The sequence below is a fragment of the Lotus japonicus genome, chromosome 6 (genome assembly GCF_012489685.1).
Source record: "Lotus japonicus ecotype B-129 chromosome 6, LjGifu_v1.2".
In the NCBI taxonomy this organism is placed as follows: domain Eukaryota; kingdom Viridiplantae; phylum Streptophyta; class Magnoliopsida; order Fabales; family Fabaceae; genus Lotus; species Lotus japonicus.
In genome coordinates this window covers 59,406,150-59,424,507 of record NC_080046.1, presented here as the reverse complement: position 1 = coordinate 59,424,507, position 18,358 = coordinate 59,406,150, and the positions used below count along the sequence as shown (strand labels likewise).

Below are 18,358 nucleotides of genomic sequence, written 5' to 3'. Positions count from 1 at the left end.
GAAAAACCAATATTGCCCCTCCGTGTTTTAGTCCGAATGTATAACATTCGGACTCCTCCGAATTTTCAAATGTCGGACTCAGTTAATAATAGAACAAAACTATCAATTCAGATTCACATTTGTAACGGGACAGAACATCAACTCTCGGACTGGTTCAGGAGAAGCGACCCAGAGGCACCCAAATCGACCCACACATCACGACCAAAAGCAACCAAGAATCATCTGTGATTCAAAACCGACCACACTGAGGTAATTTGTTGGAATCCACGACCAAGAATCATGTGTATTTTGAATCATGTGTATTTTGATGAGTTAGTGTTGTAATTTCAAATTTAGGGTTTCAAATTTAGGTATTTCAGATTAGGTTAGGTTTCGAATCCCTTTTTATGAGTTGATTTGGTGAAATTTCATTCCTATTGTGATTTCTGGGGTATATGGGGTTCTGAGGTGCGAATTTGGGGATATTCGTACTCCGAATCTTGAAGATTCGGACTGGTTCAGGACTTCAAGATTCGGACTGGTCCAGGACTTCAAGATTCGGACTTGAGAGATTCAGTACTGTCTCTCCTATTGCTTCTGTTATTGTTTTTCATGATAAGATGAATGGGGTGAAGATAATTTCCATGCTTTTGGCTATCTTAGGGTAGTGGTTAAGGACATAACCAACTTGAGATTTCACATTTGAATTTCATAACATTATTTGAATTGTATTGAAATTTCATAACATTAGTTTACTGTGTATACTTGTGGATTGCTTCAACTAGTTAGTTACTCATTACATAGCTATTAATCTGTTTTCCTTATTTTTTCTGATAGATTATGGCGAGGACAAAGCAAACTAAGAGGGTATCGTCTGAAGAGTTGGCCGATCGTCGTGCCTATCTCCACGCTTCTCATAGGCGAGGTGATCATGATACAGATGTGTCGACTTCTCGGAAGCGGGCTAGGAAGGGGGCTCCGAAGGCGACCACTGAGGTTCCTGCCCCTGCTACTGAGGTTCCTGCTACTCAGGTTCCTGATACTGAGGTTCCTGCCCCTGCTACTGAGGTTCCTGCTACTCAGGTTCCTGCTACTGAGGTTCCTGCTCTCTCGACGCCTGAGGTTACTGCTACTGAGGTTTCTCCTCAGTCGACGCCTGAGGTTACCGCCCACGATACTGTTGAGCCTTCCACCTCTTCACTTGATATTGATGCAGTTGAGGAGTCGGAGTCGGAGTCGGAGTCGGGGTCGGAGTCTGAGATTGAGGGTGAGGATGTAGAGGTAGAGGATCCGAATATGCCGCCGCTCCAGAGAGATCCACCGTTTCCTGGTGGGCCGGTTGAGTTGTCACTTCTGCAGCATTACCCGGATCACATAGCGCCGTGGACGTGGCATACCCTACTAGGCACCACTGACCCTCGTTATTCTGAGCGAGGTGATTTGAGGCTTGCCACTGCTGGTACGAAGCTCGGGCTGATGACGTGTGAGGGGGACAATTACAGGGAGGTCCGCTTGATTGTGGAGAGGAGCGGACTGTATCCACTGGTCAGGTGCAGCTATGTAGAGACGGATCCAGGGCTTATATCGGCCCTTGTGGAGAGGTGGCACGAGGAGACTAGTAGTTTCCACATGCCATTTGGGGAGATGACTGTCACCCTTGACGACGTCTCCGCTCTTCTTCACATCCCGGTTGGTGGGAGATTCTACACTCCAGGAGTGGCCTCGAGATATGATGTGGCAGAGACCTGCGCTTTGCTGTTAGGGGGGGATGCAGATTTGTACATGGCTGAGTTTGATAAGCTTAGGGGTCCGACTATGAGGTTCAGCTTCTTGCGAGACCTTTACCCGAAAGCTGTTGCAGGTTTGTTTCATTCATTATCTGAACTTTTTCCAACTATTATTTATATTTACTTAATCATAATTGGTATTACATTGTAATGTAGAGGGGCGGTACGAGCATGCAGCCAGGATGTACCTGATGCATCTTGTTGGCGCGACATTGTTCGCCGACAAGAGTGGGGGGCACTCATTCTCCGCCCGTTGGATAGGCATGCTACAGGATCTTGAGCGGGTGTCGGAGTTCGCGTGGGGCGCCATGGCCCTTGCCACGTTGTACGACCAGCTTGGACAGTCTTCTCGCAGCGGGGTCAAACAGTTGGCCGGTTACACTTCCCTGTTGATGGCCTGGGTCTTTGAGCACTTTCCAGACAGGCTCGTTCGCCGGTATGCGAACCCGGCTTACACAGAGGACCAGCCCAGAGCTCGTAGGTGGACAGAGTCACGGTCGGGGCATGCTAGGCTTGACGAGAGGCGAGTACTACTTGATGAGTTGACGGCCGACGACGTCACTTGGACTCCATATGAGGCCCACAGGGAATGGCGACAGCGGGATGAGAGGGCTTTGTTCTCAGGCTACATTCGGTGTCCCTATCCCCCTGCTGTGCGACCTCATCTTCCGGAGCGGGTCATGCGACAGTTTGGGTATATACAGACGATCCCGCGCCACCCTAGTGAGATGGATAGATCTCCCGCAGCTGAGGCTGTTGATGCGGCATTCGCAGGTTATGTGCAGTACTTGTTCCCTGAGGGCGACCCTGCTATAGAGGAGGGACAGGCTGTGGGCGGTTACATGGATTGGTACGCTAGAGTGTCTCATTGTTTCATCATACCGGATGAGAGGAGGATTGATCTCAGTGCCGTGGTAAATTTTAAATTTTATTTCTATTTTCTTTATGCACTTGTGGTTTTCTGTATGTGATTTACTAACAGCGTTTTTTTTATTATTTACTTTCAGGCTGCTTTGCGTAGGGCTTTAGAAGTCCTTGAGTTGTCACTTGAGGTGGATGATGCTTTGCTGCCAGGCACACAGGCCCGCGCTTTAACGGAGAGAGCACTTCGCATCCTCCAGGACTTGGCTGGGACACAGGGCATTGCTTACGCTGCTGGGAGAGGAGGTCTGGGAGCAGGTGGCCGAGTAGGTGGCCGAGCCGGCGGCCGAGCAGGTGGCCGAGCAGGTGGCCGGGAGGGCGGCAGGGCAGGAGCCAGGGGAGGTCGTAGGGGTAGGGGAGGTCGTCGGGGTAGGGGACAGTAGGGGACATTAGTTGTATGAGCATTTTGTTGACATTACTATTATGATATTAGGGGACTATGTATTTTGCACTACTATTTCGGATTAGTATGAGTTTTATCTTCACTTTAACGTATATTTTTTTTTTATTTTTCACTTTTACCCTAAACCCTAATAATTTGTGAGCTTTATCTTCACTTTAACATTTTTTTTTTCTTTTTCACTTTTATAATCAACCCTAATAATTTTAAAAATCAATAACTTTTATAACCAACCCTAATAATCGACCCTTGTAATGGAAACCAAAACCTGGCACTCAACAACACAAACCCTTGTAATGAAGTTTAATCTTCAAGATATAATCCGAAACTTCAACCTTCAGATCAGTATGAAACTTCAACTTCCGGATTAGTATGAAACTTCAACTTCCGGACACCTCTGACAGATTCTACCACCTTTTTCAGCACCATTACTCCATAGCTTCACCTACCTCACCACCATTATGGCCTGCATAAACTCCTCAACCACCAAACCACCCCCCATTACATTTCACTTCTGATCACCCTCACTCCCTCACTTCCTCTTTTCTTACTACCCCTCAACCCCCCACCACCATCATTGCACCACCAACAACAACCTTCATGCACCACCAACAACAACCTTCATCAACCAGCACCACCTTGGTATGTATCATTGCATCCATTATAATTTGCCAATAATATACGTTTGTTTATATTTTCTACCATTTAAATTTCTCTTCATTTTTTGCCACCACCATCACTTCAACTTTTCTGCCCCGACATAAATCCGAATGTTCAAGTCTCGAATTAATACGAAAGTTATAGTCTCGGATTAGTACGAGAGTTATAGTCTCGGATTAGTACGAATGTTCATTATACGGACTGTTAACCAGTGGCAGATTGGTTTATGCAGGCAGTATGACGAGCACATTTTTCTATGATGATGAAATGCTGCTTCTAAAACAAGATAATGATGTCAGTGAAGGAATGTTGCTTCAACAACAAGATAATGTTCAGCCTATAAGTGTGGATACCACTCATTTATGGTCGACCGATCAGGTATTCATTGCGTATACCATAATGACATTATTGTTTAGTGATGCTTGAATTGATTACTAATTTTAAAATGATATGTTACCACTGTACAGATATTTGAAACTGTTGATGACCTTAAACAATGGGCTAAGAATGTTGGGAAGGACAATGGATATGCGATTGTGACTGGAAGGTCTGATTATTCCAGAAAATGTGGAAATATGTATATTGTTCTGCGGTGCTCGAAGCATGGTGTGTACATCCCGTAAAAGGACCCTAAGTCCTTCAAGTACAACTCCACCGGATCACAAAAATGTGATTGTCCTTTTAAACTTAAAGGACGACCTACGGAGGGTGATAAAAATTGGTGGCTGAAAGTGTTGGAAGGGGTACACAACCATGAACCAGCTGGATCTTTGGTTGGCCATTCCTATGCTGGTCGACTAACAGAAGAAGAGAAGGTTCAAGTCGACAGCATGAATAACAATTGGGTCCCACCGAGACACATGTTGGCCACTTTGAAGGAAAATAATCCGGGTAACTTGTCTACCATCACTCAAGTGTATAATCGCATCAAAAAAGTTAAAGAATTAGACCGCGGGCCACTTACAGAGATGCAATATTTGCTGAAGAAGTTGGCAGAAGCCAACTATGTTCACTTTGAAAGACATGAAGAAGATTCGGGTGTCATTATGGAACTTTTCTGGGCTCATCCTAATGCTATTAAACTCTTCAACACATTCCCTCACGTGGTAATCATGGATTGCACATACAAGACAAACAAATTTCAAATTCCATTGCTTGAAATGGTTGGCCTCACTTCTACTGGTCTGACTTACTCCATTGCATTTTGCTACATGACTCGTGAGCGCACACCTGACTATGTTTGGGCCTTGGAGTGCATGAAATCTCTACTTGCTGACCCTGCCCGATTACCTGGAGTGATTGTGACTGATAGGGAATTGGCTTTACTCAGTGCTGTTCGGAATATTTTTCCTGAGGCTACCCATTTACTATGCCTATTCCACATAAACAAGAATGTTGAGGCAAAGTGCAAATTGTGGGTTGACACAACGGATTTTAAAGCCTTAGTGATGCAAAAGTGGAATGAAGTGGTATATGCGGAAACAACTACACAATTTGAGGAGGAATGGAGCGACATGTGTGATATGTGTAAGGATCATCCAAGGTTCACATCGTACATTTATGACACTTGGTTGGTTCACAAGGAGAAATTTGTGAAGGCATGGACAAACAGAGTGAAGCATTTTGGAACGACAACAAGTAACAGGTACTACGCACATGCAATCTTGATAGACTTGCTTCATTTGATAGAATTGATTCATTTAATAGGCTTGTTTCATTTTTTGTATGCATTTGATAGACTTGTTTCATTTGATAGAATTGATTCATTTGATAGGCTTGTTTCATTTTTTGTATGCATTTGATAGGCTTGATAGACTAGCTTCATGTTTGTATGCAGGGCTGAAAGTGCACATGCAAGCTTGAAGAAGATGCTTAGGAATGGCAAGGGTAACCTGTGCGATTCATGGGAAGCAATTGATAGGTTGACCATTGTACGCCACAATGCAATACAAGCATCGTTTGAGCGCAGTATTAACATTGTAGAGCACCGTTTCAAGTCTCCAATGTATAAGAATATGAGAGGATTCGTTGCTAAACATGCACTTCACCTAATGTATGATGAACAAAACAGATTTTGGGGTCATGGTGAGAAATGCGGTTGCGTGATGAAAGTCACTCATGGACTACCTTGCGCTTGTGCACTTCAGAGTATTGCCTCAATTCCGTATGCAGCAGTTGATCCATTCTGGAAGATACTTTCTTGGGAACAAGTGCCTGTTGTGGAGAGTCAAACCTCAAACAGTGGATGCATGCCGCTAGAGATTGAGGCTTTGTGGGCTCATTTCAATACCTTGGATGATGCGGGCCAAAGTATGCTGAGAAGGAAGCTTAAAGAGCTTTATTGTCCTCAAATCAGTTCATTGTGTCCTCCTGAAGTGAAGATAAAGCACAATCAATCGTCCAAGGAGAGGAAAACCAAACCTCCCAGAGGTCAATCAATAGGATCCACCCAGCGTGACCTTTCACATTGGGAACATGTTGACAATCAGACCAAAGAACAAGAATCGAAAGCTAGCAAGAGGAAACCTAGGCTCACCAAAACTCCTAAAACAACTCCAACATCGCAAGCTCCTAAGTCAAAGAACAAGATGGCTATGACGGCCACCGGCTCCAAAATCTACTTACCGGAGTTGTCATCTTTTTTATGGCCATATATACATGAAGTGATAGATGTTGTCGGGGATGGTAATTGTGGATACAGAGCCGTCGCTGCATTGCTGGACCTTCAGAACGGTCAGGACGGTTGGCCTCGGGTTAGGGAAGAGCTGATTGTAGAACTCACACTCTATGAGAAACACTATACACGCATGTGGGGTTATGATGTGGTACAAGCCATGCACAATCGTCTCACTCTCCCTCCTGATGGTAGAGCCACTAAAGCCAGATGGATGCATCTACCGGAGATGGGGTACCTTATTGCTAACCGGTTTCGGGTGGTTTTCATCTCCATCTCGTTAAAATCTAGTTACACTTACCTTCCGATGAGAGGAGGCGCCCCACCGTTAGAACATCCTGTCATAGCTATTGGTCATGTGACCAATCACTTTGTACAGGTATATCCTCAATTAAATACATATCTTCTTTTTTATTAATACACTCTCTTGTCACGTTAAACAATTTATATTGAAATATATCTAATTTTACTACTATACTCTTAAATGTAGCTGAAGTTGGTGTCTGGACATCCTATGCCGCCAATTGCTCCCCAATGGGAATACAACGTTGAAGAACCCGAGTCCGAATGGTGTAAACCGTATAAAGAGCGTTTGGATAGATTTATGGCTGAACACACTGTTTGGATTGGTCCTTGTGTTATTACCAACTTTGATTTAACAGACATAACAGAAGATTGATAATATGATTCATGTTTGTAATGTTGTAACCATGTCTGTAACCATATTATTAGCAAGAATATTTTCCTACATATATTAAGACAATGCTCCAGTATTGTAACGAGGTATGTTTGTCCCATATTATTGTCACTGCATTTTCACGTTTCTGTCTGTGACAGTATCTGATTTTAGAGGTACGAATCTTGAAGTTTCATATTAATCCGGGTTTTCAACTCTCGGACGTCTTAAAAAGGGGGGTGGTAAATTTAATTATGAATCAGTCCGGAACTTATAGTCCTGGATTGATCCGAAACTTAAAGTCCTGGAGTGATCCGAAACTTATAGTCCTGGATCACCCTTATCAAGCAGCAGAATGCCTACACAACCAACTCTGACCACCATCAATTACAATCTCAACCACCATCACTGCCTACACAACCAACTCTGACCACCATTAATCTTCACCCCCCCATTACTCATTCCTCCTACACCATAAATCCCTTTACTTCCTATATTAGTCCCCTATGCACCAAAGGCATCCTCCACCATTACATTACTTCCCTTCTTCCCTTATTGCAGGAAATAACCAGAAGAAATGGAACAAGATCCACCATCAACCTTCATCCGCCCTTGCAAACGCCAAGACAACCTTGCCTCCAGCTCTCGTCCTCTCATTCCCGGCCCAGCTGGCGCCGTCCAGGCCGCCATGATTCACCGCAGATCCACCGACGACAAACCAAACATTTCAACCCAACAATTCGTTAGGCAAGTCCTCCAAGACGGCCACGACACCGATCCCGATTTCCAATCCAATGCTTGGCTTTCAGCCCTGCAATTAAACGGATCTGCCACTCCTCTGGGCGCAATCACTCACCATCATAAAAGAGTAGATCACGTCATCGGTGTTATCAAATCCTGCAATCCCAATGGGTTTGGAGATGCAACAGTTACACTCAAGGTATTTCCTTATTCCTCCTTATATTTCAGTGAAATGATTCATGTTTCTCTCATGACATCTGAGATTGAGATTCAGGACCCTACGGGCACTGTTGGCGCTAGTATCCATCACAAGGTCTTCACTGAAAGCGTATTTGCGAAAGACATAACTGTTGGATCTGTTCTGCTTCTCCAAAAGGTTAATCTATAGGCAACTTTAACATTTTAAGCTTCTTTGGACAACTTGGACATCACATCGTTTCTTCACTTTGCTTTCAGGTCGCTGTGTTCTCTCCTAGAAAGTCTAATTGTTATCTGAATATAACCTTGTCCAATGTAGTCAAGGTATGATAATCTTCTTCCACATCTAAAATAAAGCATTTGAATCTTTTCCACATCTACAACAAAGCATTTGAATCTGTTTTCATTATACAGGTATTTTCAAAGGACAGTGCACCTCCACCTGGAAGCTTCACAAACATAACAGAAGATTAATATTAGTTCTTTACTAATCTATATTAAGGACTATTTGTGTAACTTTTGAAATGCTGAACTTAGATTTCGTATTGTTATTTTGCTTTACTTTTCTAATGCTTAACTTGGATTATTGTATTGTAATTTTGTTTAAATTGGATTATGTAACTTTTCAATTTTAAAGTCATGTTATATTTGCTGCAATTGGACTAAAGTCATGTTATTTTAACTGTAATTAAAGAATCCGAAGGTTTAACTCTCGGACTAGTCCAGAACATCAACCTCTGGACTGGTATGGAGGTTTAAGTCCCGGAGGGTATTCCCGGCATTTTTTTAAAAAGACTAGGGTGGCAATTCTAAACCCAGGGGTGGGAAATCTAATTCCCCAATTACTTGCATGAATATGCTTTGAGAAACATGAAAATTATTAGAATGATTGAGTATTCAAAATAAGGTTAGAGATAGAAAAAATAATTATGGTTCATAGATACTATTATAAAAGTGATTTACATTTTGAAAACAAAAAAAAAACTCCTAAAAATGTAACTATAATAAAGGAATACATGGAAAGTAATCTCTCATATTGAGTTTCAGCTTGCCTTAATGTTAGAGGATTATGGAAAATCCTGCTAGCCTCGTCGAGGTGAAAGACGATGGCGATTAAACTGTGATTCCAACATTTAGCATCACGGTCGATAAGTTGTGAAACAATTAAAAGTGAAGGTGCAACATAAAAACCTGAATGCACTTTATGATCTATTGAGTTGGATTTTTATTTGTCATTCCATTTATGAACTTTGTCGCCTGAACCAATCCTCGACAAGCTTCCTTTTCAAATTACTTCCCTACCGGGACATTTATCCAAGTGTAGCTAGGTCTAGAGAGTTGTTGAAGTAACAAGTCTTTAAGACATTTGAGAGCAAAATGTCTCCATTCTTGAGAAGCCTTTATTACCACTTCTCAACAATATAGCTAGATTGAATGATTTAGGGTGTGTTTGTATTGTCTTGGATCCAACGTAAAAGTACTTTCAACTTAACCCAACTAGGAAGCTTCGTTCATTTTTATTTCTAGAAAATTGGGATGTGGGTGCGGATTCATGTTCAAACAGAAACCAACATGAAAACAAGCAAGAAGCCCAAAACATACCTCTTTAGTCTAGTTAATTTCTCTCACTTCACCCAATGTATCTTCTTTGATGTGACATCCCTTATTCCAAAAAACAATTGTTGATCATTTTTTCAACTTGGAGATACAAGAAATTGCTTTGTAGGAGGGAATGACGTAAGCCACATATTTTATAGCATCTCTCTACCAACCTTAGACAAAGCCTTCCGCTTTGATCCTAAGTATCTTTGAGACATGATTCCTAACAGAACTAAAAATCTATGATTTTAGATTTATCATAGTAGGCAATCCCAAGTACTCTTCAATGCCTTATCTTTACATTCAACAGCTGGATCAGCTCATCAAATCCAGTATTAGACACATTCCAGCTACATAAGAGCTCAAACTTGTCAAAATTGACCATCTGTCCAAAGGATTCTTCATAGGATTTGAGCACATCAGTAATTTGGTTAGCCTCATGCATATTTGCTCTAAAAAGATGCTATGCTATCATCTGAAAAAAAAAATTATGTGAGAAATAACAAGTGTCTTTTGGGTTATTTTATTAACATTCTAGCAACTAATTAAGAAAAACGATTAATCCTTTCATTTATTTTCAAATTATTGGATGCTTCGCTGTGGTCATGTTTGTAATAAAAGGACCGAAGAACCTTCATCTTCATCCATGTTAATGCTCTCTTTCCCCTGGCATGTTACTGGCTCCTTAATGGCGATTCGATGCTCAAAATGCATGTAAGACTCTAATTTAGTACTAGTATAGTATATCTACCTAATTTGAATGTGTATACAAAATATGTAAAACAAAAAGAGTGTAGGTAGAAAAAATATCCAGCTGCTCTTTATCTTAATCATTTGAATGTTCTTGGATATTCGAGTTCTGTCAGTAATGTGTTTGCACGTTCAATCCACTATTTTTGTTTTTCCAAAAATTAAATATAGAATATTCTTCATGGTTTGTTGCAAGTACCAACCATCACAAAGAGGGAAAGACCCAATCAAAATTCGTAAATGTAGTTACATGGTACCTATCTCCAGCACGGCAGCACACTAGCCAAAGTTTAAGTCAATATAATATAAAACCATCCAGATATGTTTAACCTGTTGTTTAATATTATATTCTAACGCGTCTCCTTACGCAAGAGTTCATTTCGCTTAATATTTTAGGCAACTATGGTGCAACTTTCGTCGCCACCCAATTGGCTCTGGCTTGGACAATGCATCGATGACCGAACTCCAAATTGTTTGATCATAGAGGTTTTAAAATCCCAAAAGTTTGAACTTTTGGGTGAAGACATATGACTGGTTTTGTAGTATATTTCTAACATTTATTAAGTAGCCCTTTTGTAAGATAACATTATTGTTGCCCAATTTTCTACTAAGATAACAGTACACTTAAGAAAAGGTCAACTGAAGACTATGAGGCAAGTTGACTTCTTTGGAGCTAGTGGTGGCCAGACAATGACATACAAGGTTGTTTGCAGGTTTAAGATAGCTGGTTCTTTTATTTTTGTCAAATTTGCATAACTTTTATATGTGCATGTAGTTATTGACTTCTGTATTTTGTTAATCTTGTTGATCATTTTATAATACTTCTGTTCAAATGATGTAGGAATATACACTATTATGGTTAGCTAGTAGGGTAATTCTTATTAGGATTACCAAATCAAAGTTAGTCAACTTGTTTATCCATTTAGTTTTTTACTGATTGAAACAGACACCAGATAAAAGAAAGAACTTGTAGTTTGTTGACACTTTCTACATTGACTCACTGGATATGCTCCGAATGCTATCAAAAGATGATCTTTTTATTTAGTATTAGTTATAACTTATAAGTAGTAGAGTTTTTTCCTCCTCCTTTATGTTGATCATGGGGGAAAGAATGCTAATACTCCTATCACTCATTTTCAGTTATTTGTTGACTGTGGACGCAAGAACAGCACAAAGTGATTGTAAGTTTAGCATATGTGCTGTGTTCAATATTTTTCTTATCATCCAAAATGGCATTATCAGTATGCACATAGTTCCATTAAAAGTTCATAGACTACAGAACTCAGCATTTAACATCTTGAAATCAGAAATATTAAACCTGTTTTTAGTTGCAAACAAAATCTGGATACTTGGTGAGCATCAAATTTTGGAAAGAGGCCTTCAGTATTCACTATTGTCTTCTCTAGCAGTTTTTGTTTTAAGATTAGTGATTATAATATTTCGTTGATTCGCCTTTTAATTTCTTATGCAGACACTGCTCTGCTGGCTCTGAAGTTAGGGTGGGAGAACACGCCACCAGATTGGGTGGGCTCTGATCCTTGTGGTGATGATTGGGAGGGCATTGAGTGCTCCAAGTCACGCATTACCAGCATGTAATTTATTTTAAAGTTCTTATGTTTAGTTCTACCTCTTTTGAATTGTCTTCTGTGATATTAACTTGGTTTCTTGCTAGTATATCAGATCATTAGCAAGCATGGATTTGTCTGGCCAGCTTTCTTCAGACATTAGATTACTGTCTGAATTGCGGGTTTTGTACGTGTTCTCCTTTAGTATTTTATTGATATCTTGTATTCAAGTCCCAGATGAATGGATTTGAAAAAATGACCAGCTTCAACCCTATCACTTAATGACAATGATCAAATATCTTATGATTAATTAACTTGTCTGCTAAATCAGTGGAGTTAACATAAAAGTCATGTTGAGGAGTTGTCTTTGAACTGTGCATTATTGAAAGTAATTATGTTTGGCTACTATTCTATATAATGACAAGACTTTATTTCCTTTTTATTTTTTCTTGTGTGCTCATCTTGTCTTTTTTTCTTGATTTTACTATGCAGGGATCTGTCCTACAATAATAAGTTAACAGGATCACTTCCCAGAGAAATTGCAAATTTGAAGAAGTTAACACACTTGTAAGGCTGTATTGAATGTTTTAAAGATTAAAACCCTAAACTAATTAAGTTTGATCAAACATCTCTAACAAAGCTCTTTCTTATTTTATCTTTCAGACTTCTTATTAGCTGTGGTTTCACTGGTCCTCTCCCTGATACGATAGGAAATCTAGAACGGCTTGTCTTCCTGTAAGTTTGCTCACTTTATTCTAAAAGATATATATTAAAGGCCTCTTCATTTGGCTTAACAAATAGTTCATTGAATGAGGATTTCATTTGTAGTCTTTTGTACTTCATATATGGACCTTTATGTTCTGAGTACCATATTTCTATTTCTTGTGTATGTAGTCACTATATATTTTTCCTACCGATAACTTGTGTACTGACCAAGTTAAATTCAATGACAGATCTTTAAATTCTAATAGCTTCAGTGGGCGAATCCCACCTGCTATTGGTAATCTCTCAAATGTTTATTGGCTAGACTTAGCTGAAAACCAGCTTGATGGGCCCATCCCAATATCTAATGGAACTACTCCTGGTCTTGATATGATGCACCATACAAAGCACTTGTATGTGAAATCCCTTCTGTAAAAGTTGACATTATCAATTTCTCTACAATAATTGACTTTATATCTATCAAAACTATTCTCATGTATTTCCATTATCTACAGTCATTTTGGGAAGAATAAACTTTCAGGCAATATTCCTTCTCAACTTTTTAGCTCTGAAATGACTCTGATACATGCGTAAGATCCTTCCCGATATATATTCATCTGGAAATTATTTAATTTTGGAAGGAAGGGTGGAAGAGATTATGAAAATCATGAATTGAAGTTGATTTATAATAATATATTTTGGCAGACTTTTTGAAGGCAACCAACTTACTGGCAGGATTCCATCTACACTGGGACTTGTCCAGTCTCTGGAGGTGGTGTGAGTGTCTATATCTCATACTTTAAATTAGTAATTAGAATTCTTGTTTCTTTTTGTGTTGACATATATTTTTGGCTGCAGGCGCTTTGATGATAATTTTCTAAGTGGACCTTTGCCATTGAACCTCAACAATCTTACAAATGTCCAGAGTTTGTAAGTAGAGAAAACTCATATCCTAAAAAATATTTATCATTCCTTTTGGAATAATGTTGGTACTAGTCATGATAATTTTCAGCTAATGGAGGTTTTGATTTTATGTTTGTCAGGTTATTGTCCAACAACCGCCTATCCGGTCCCCTGCCAAACCTTACTGGAATGAAAGCGCTCAACTACCTGTAATTAGTAAAAGATGATTTAATATTTCTTATATAACCTTTGTCATTCAAAGTGAATACTTATTTTGTGACTATTGCTTGGAAGGGATATGAGCAATAATAGTTTTGATCCATCTGACTTTCCACCGTGGTTATCAACTCTAGAGTCTCTTACAACATTGTATGCCATTCTTTCTCAACTCTTTCAGCTATCTGCTTTCACTATCTTTCTCAGGTTTCAACACCTTATATGCTCATGGTTCTCTTTTGTAAGGCAGAATGATGGAGAATACACAACTTCAAGGACAAATTCCTGCATCTTTGTTCAGCCTGGCACAGTTACAGACAGTGTGAGTACTGAGTACCAAACCACTTTTTCTTTAGACATTTCAATATTATGATGAGAGTTGATGCCAAAAATCTTACATGGTTCTCAGTTTAGATATAGTTTAAAGTGATTGTTCCCTTTCATCTTTGTTATATTGATATCTAAGCTTCTTATTTTTTTTCTTTTTTTTTCTTTTTTATGGTGTCATAGGGTGCTGAAGAACAATCAGCTGAATGGCACTTTAGATATTGGCGCAACCATCAGCAACAAACTGGAACTCCTTGATTTGCAGACTAATTTTGTTGAAGAATTTGATCTTGATCCACAAATTGATGTCTCCAAAGTGGAGATAATGTAAGCTACAATTGTAGTGATTCGTTTATTACAATTAGCTTTTTCATGATCATCCCTTCTAAAGAAGAAGAATATTTCTTATATAGGTTTCAATATTTCCATATTGTCTTTGTTTCCCCTCTTATAAGGTTGATTATTAAATTAATATTTATCTGCAGACTTGTGAATAACCCAGTTTGTCAAGAGACAGGAGTTGCAAGGACTTATTGCTCCATTTCAAAATCCAATGACTCATACACAACGCCACCAAATAATTGCGTGCATGTTGCCTGCAGCTCAGATCAGATATTAAGCCCCAACTGCAAATGTGCATATCCATATACAGGAACTTTAACTTTCAGAGCCACTTCCTTCTCAGAGACAGGAAATGAGACTATTTTTGCAAACCTGGAGTTTTCTCTGATGCAATCTTTTCAACTATATGATAAACCTGTGGATTCAGTTTCTTTAAGCAATCCAAGGAGGGGTTCAGTTCAGTATCTTGATTTGACTTTAAAAGTGTTTCCATCAGGCCAAGATCATTTCAATCGAACTGGGATTTCTAGTATAGCCTTTATGCTTAGCAACCAGACATATAAGCCTCCTAAAATGTTCGGGCCTTATTATTTTATTGGTGATACTTATGAACACTTTGTGGATGATTCAGGTAAATTAGATTCTACATATACAGTAATGAATTAATTATAGTAACTGCTTCATTTTAAGACTACTTTTTTCTTGTCATTTAGTATTAGAAGGTCCTGTTCCTTCCAGTAAATCTTCAAATGTTGGCATCATAGCTGGAGCTGCTGGTGGTGGTTCTGCCCTTCTGGTGTTGTTACTCCTTGCATGTGTTTATGTTTTCCGCCAAAAGAAAAATGCGAAAAAAGTTAGTGGGAAAAACAATCCTTTTGGTAAGAACAATAAATGTATGCTTAGTTCCTCCCTTATAACTTAGAGAAGTTCTTGCATCATGAGCAGAGTGCCTAATCGAAACAACCAATCAAAAACTCGAGATGCTTTAATGAACAATGATAAAACACATCAAAACTCATGCTCAAGTTATTTTGGTAGTATCTTGAGCTTTTAGTTGGTTGCATCCAATTGACATGTGCTCATACATGAATTATTCTATATAGATAACATTGTGGAGTTGATTTTATTTATTTATATATTTTATTCCATATAAAAAAAGGAGAGCAATGGGATCCAGATGAGAGCAACACTAGCATCCCACAGTTAAAAGGAGCAAGGCGCTTCACTTTCGAAGAGATGAAGAACTACACCAGAGACTTTTCGCAAGCCAATAATATAGGGTCAGGGGGTTATGGGAAGGTATTGAATGCCTTTTGTTTACTTTGTTTCTATATAGTAGTTAAGCAATAACAAAATGAAGTGTCCTGAAAAAAGGTAATGTTTACAGGTTTATCGGGGAACTCTTCCCAACGGCCAATTAATAGCGGTAAAACGAGCTCAAAAGGAATCTATCCAGGGAGGGATGGAGTTTAAAACTGAGATTGAACTTTTATCCAGGGTCCACCACAAAAATCTTGTTAGCCTTATGGGTTTCTGCTTTGCGGAAGGAGAACAAATGTTGGTTTATGAGTATGTTGCAAATGGTACTCTGAAGGATGCTGTTTCAGGTACATGTTCATTCAAGGTTTTACATTATCTGTTTGTACTCATAAACTGCTTCCAGAAATTTAAGGGGTACTTGTGTGCAGTGTGGACTATTAAGAAAGAAAATCTAAGATATTTGGTTTGCAATAGTCTTTGCATCATTATTTAAACTAAAAAACCAAATTAAGACTCATAAAATTATTATGTGCAGGGAAGTCAGGAATTAGATTGGACTGGATTAGAAGATTAAAAATAGCCCTTGGTGCTGCAAGGGGGCTGGATTATCTCCATGAACATGCCAACCCTCCTATCATACACAGGGACATCAAATCCACTAACATTTTACTTGACGAGCGCTTGACTGCTAAAGTAGCTGATTTTGGTCTCTCCAAACCTTATGGTGAAAAAGGATATATCACCACTCAAGTCAAAGGAACAATGGTTGGTATACTATCTTCCAAAACTTTACACACTATAAAGGACTACAGGAACATAAATATTGATTAATTGTTTAAAAATGCACCTTAAACTTTCAAACTTCAACTATTTAATGGAGTGAGGATGGATCCTTTTGTACCATTAAGCAGTGATTTACAGTCTCTACAATGCAATTTGTATGAAGAGAGAAAGAAATATATTGTCTGCAGTAACATTTAATATTCCAAGAATTTGGATCTTATCAAAATTGAGTGATGAATATGGATTATGTTTTTTATGCAGGGCTACTTGGACCCAGAGTATTATATGACTCAACAGTTGACTGAGAAAAGTGATGTTTATAGCTTTGGAGTGCTAATGTTGGAGCTGATAACTGCAAGAAAGCCAATAGAAAGAGGGAAGTATATTGTGAAAGTGGTTAAGAATGCTATTGACAAGACAAAAGACTTCTGTGGTCTTAAGGAAATGCTTGATCCAACCATTGACTTGGCGACACCGCTGCACGGTTTTGAGAAGTTTGTGGATCTTGCAATACAAAGTGTTGAAGATTCAAGTTCTAACAGACCTTCAATGAATTATGTGGTTAAAGAGATTGAAAACATGTTGCATTTGGCTGGTGCAAACCCCAATGCTGAATCAGCATCCACTTCATCCAGCTATGAAGTAAGTAAGGGGAGCTCCCTTCATCCTTATGAGTACTTTGATACAAGTGTGGTACTTCCACGTGCATAAAGTGAGCCTATAACGCTTCAGCTCAAAAGTAACTTGTTAAGTAAGATTTTGTAAATTTTGTAAATCATTATGCTGTTTGCTTTTGCTGATCATGATTGAAGATGAAGTTTGATGAGAAATCCTTCTGTTGGTTTCTTGTTTATTTTCAGATTTCTGTTGGCTGTGATTTTGCATCATATATTATACAAATGTGGCATTTGTTCCTGATGGTTAGTATAGTATTAGTATTGGTAGGATTATGTAATATATTACTTTTCAACATATTTCAGCATTTTCCCCTCATGGTCTCTTTTATCTGTAAGTGATAACCATAACATTTGAATGTTAGACACTCAAATTTATAAGGTGTAAATTAAATGAAACTTAACATTATTAGAAACAACCCTATAACAGTTGGTCAATGTTTATGTCCCAATGTAGTTTATTATAGCTGTTAGCTACTTAGCTTAAGCGTGTAACTATATAATGAACTAGTGATTATACCCGTGCGATGCACGGGATCTAAATCATTGATTTCGTTGAAAAAATTACGATTAATTTAATTCAACCATGATTCTTTATTTTATTATTACTCAGATCCCATCATACCATATTTTTATATTATTTATTTTTGAAAATTAAAACAATGCTCCAACTAAAAAATATTTAATTAATATTTATAATAATATAATTTAAAATTATATTTAATTAATATTTAAATACAGGCAAAGAGGTTCGAAGGAGGCGCAAAACCAGCTCTAGCTGTTAAAACTGAGTACACGAACCGGAAATAAATTCAAGTGATCAAGGAATCATGTCTTGAAAATGAACATTATTTCTCTATTCCACTTGAAATGGTTTCAATAGAATTCAAAGTTCAAGTGATAAAGGACCTCATGTGTGGCAAATGGGCCTTACAACTAAAATAACATATGGGAAAAAAGGATAAACTGTTTATATTCTTCACAAAAATATACATCAGTCCAAATATATATGTGGCTCACATTTCTTCTAAGGGAGTTAGAATTGGTACCTCATTCTTAGAATTGCTACTCCCCTTTAAAGTGGGAAATCTCCAAGATACCCATGTTAAAAATAATTCCAGAGCTTTGGGACCCTCGGGAACATCCCGAATCTTAAGTCTCGGGATATATTATAATTTTCCTAATGAATTTCTCGAGCTTT

The 18,358-nt window shown here is 38.8% G+C and overlaps 3 protein-coding genes across 5 annotated transcripts; all 3 read left to right on the top strand.

The window, feature by feature from the left end:
* LOC130725666 (uncharacterized) lies at positions 1-7,191 on the top strand. Its single transcript, XM_057576874.1, has 9 exons — positions 1-249; positions 817-1,840; positions 1,923-2,680; positions 2,774-3,038; positions 3,980-4,125; positions 4,215-4,283; positions 4,374-5,392; positions 5,585-6,800; positions 6,912-7,191. Exons 2-9 carry the CDS (start codon positions 820-822, stop codon positions 7,098-7,100), a joined length of 4,683 nt encoding a protein of 1,560 aa, XP_057432857.1. The 5' UTR covers positions 1-249; positions 817-819; the 3' UTR covers positions 7,101-7,191.
* A 468-nt stretch (positions 7,192-7,659) lies between these two features.
* LOC130724301 (uncharacterized) lies at positions 7,660-8,870 on the top strand. 2 transcript variants are annotated; one of them, XM_057575499.1, is made up of 4 exons: positions 7,660-8,037; positions 8,113-8,214; positions 8,295-8,360; positions 8,451-8,870. In XM_057575499.1, the coding sequence occupies exons 1-4, from the start codon at positions 7,675-7,677 to the stop codon at positions 8,508-8,510; spliced, it is 591 nt and encodes a 196-aa protein (XP_057431482.1). In that variant the 5' UTR covers positions 7,660-7,674; the 3' UTR covers positions 8,511-8,870. The 2 variants fall into 2 exon arrangements, with proteins under 2 accessions (XP_057431482.1, XP_057431481.1); XM_057575498.1 differs by having other exon boundaries at positions 7,660-8,214.
* Positions 8,871-11,413: 2,543 nt separating this feature from the next.
* On the top strand, positions 11,414-17,476 carry LOC130723429 (leucine-rich repeat receptor protein kinase HPCA1). Of its 2 annotated transcripts, XM_057574475.1 has the most exons (19): positions 11,414-11,566; positions 11,857-11,977; positions 12,066-12,137; positions 12,443-12,517; positions 12,614-12,685; positions 12,904-13,065; positions 13,168-13,242; positions 13,358-13,429; positions 13,511-13,582; positions 13,696-13,764; positions 13,850-13,924; positions 14,022-14,093; positions 14,282-14,425; positions 14,584-15,071; positions 15,154-15,318; positions 15,600-15,739; positions 15,828-16,047; positions 16,236-16,465; positions 16,745-17,476. In XM_057574475.1, the coding sequence occupies exons 1-19, from the start codon at positions 11,476-11,478 to the stop codon at positions 17,192-17,194; spliced, it is 2,865 nt and encodes a 954-aa protein (XP_057430458.1). In that variant the 5' UTR covers positions 11,414-11,475; the 3' UTR covers positions 17,195-17,476. The 2 variants fall into 2 exon arrangements, with proteins under 2 accessions (XP_057430458.1, XP_057430459.1); XM_057574476.1 differs by lacking the exon at positions 12,066-12,137.
* Positions 17,477-18,358: the final 882 nt, after the last annotated feature.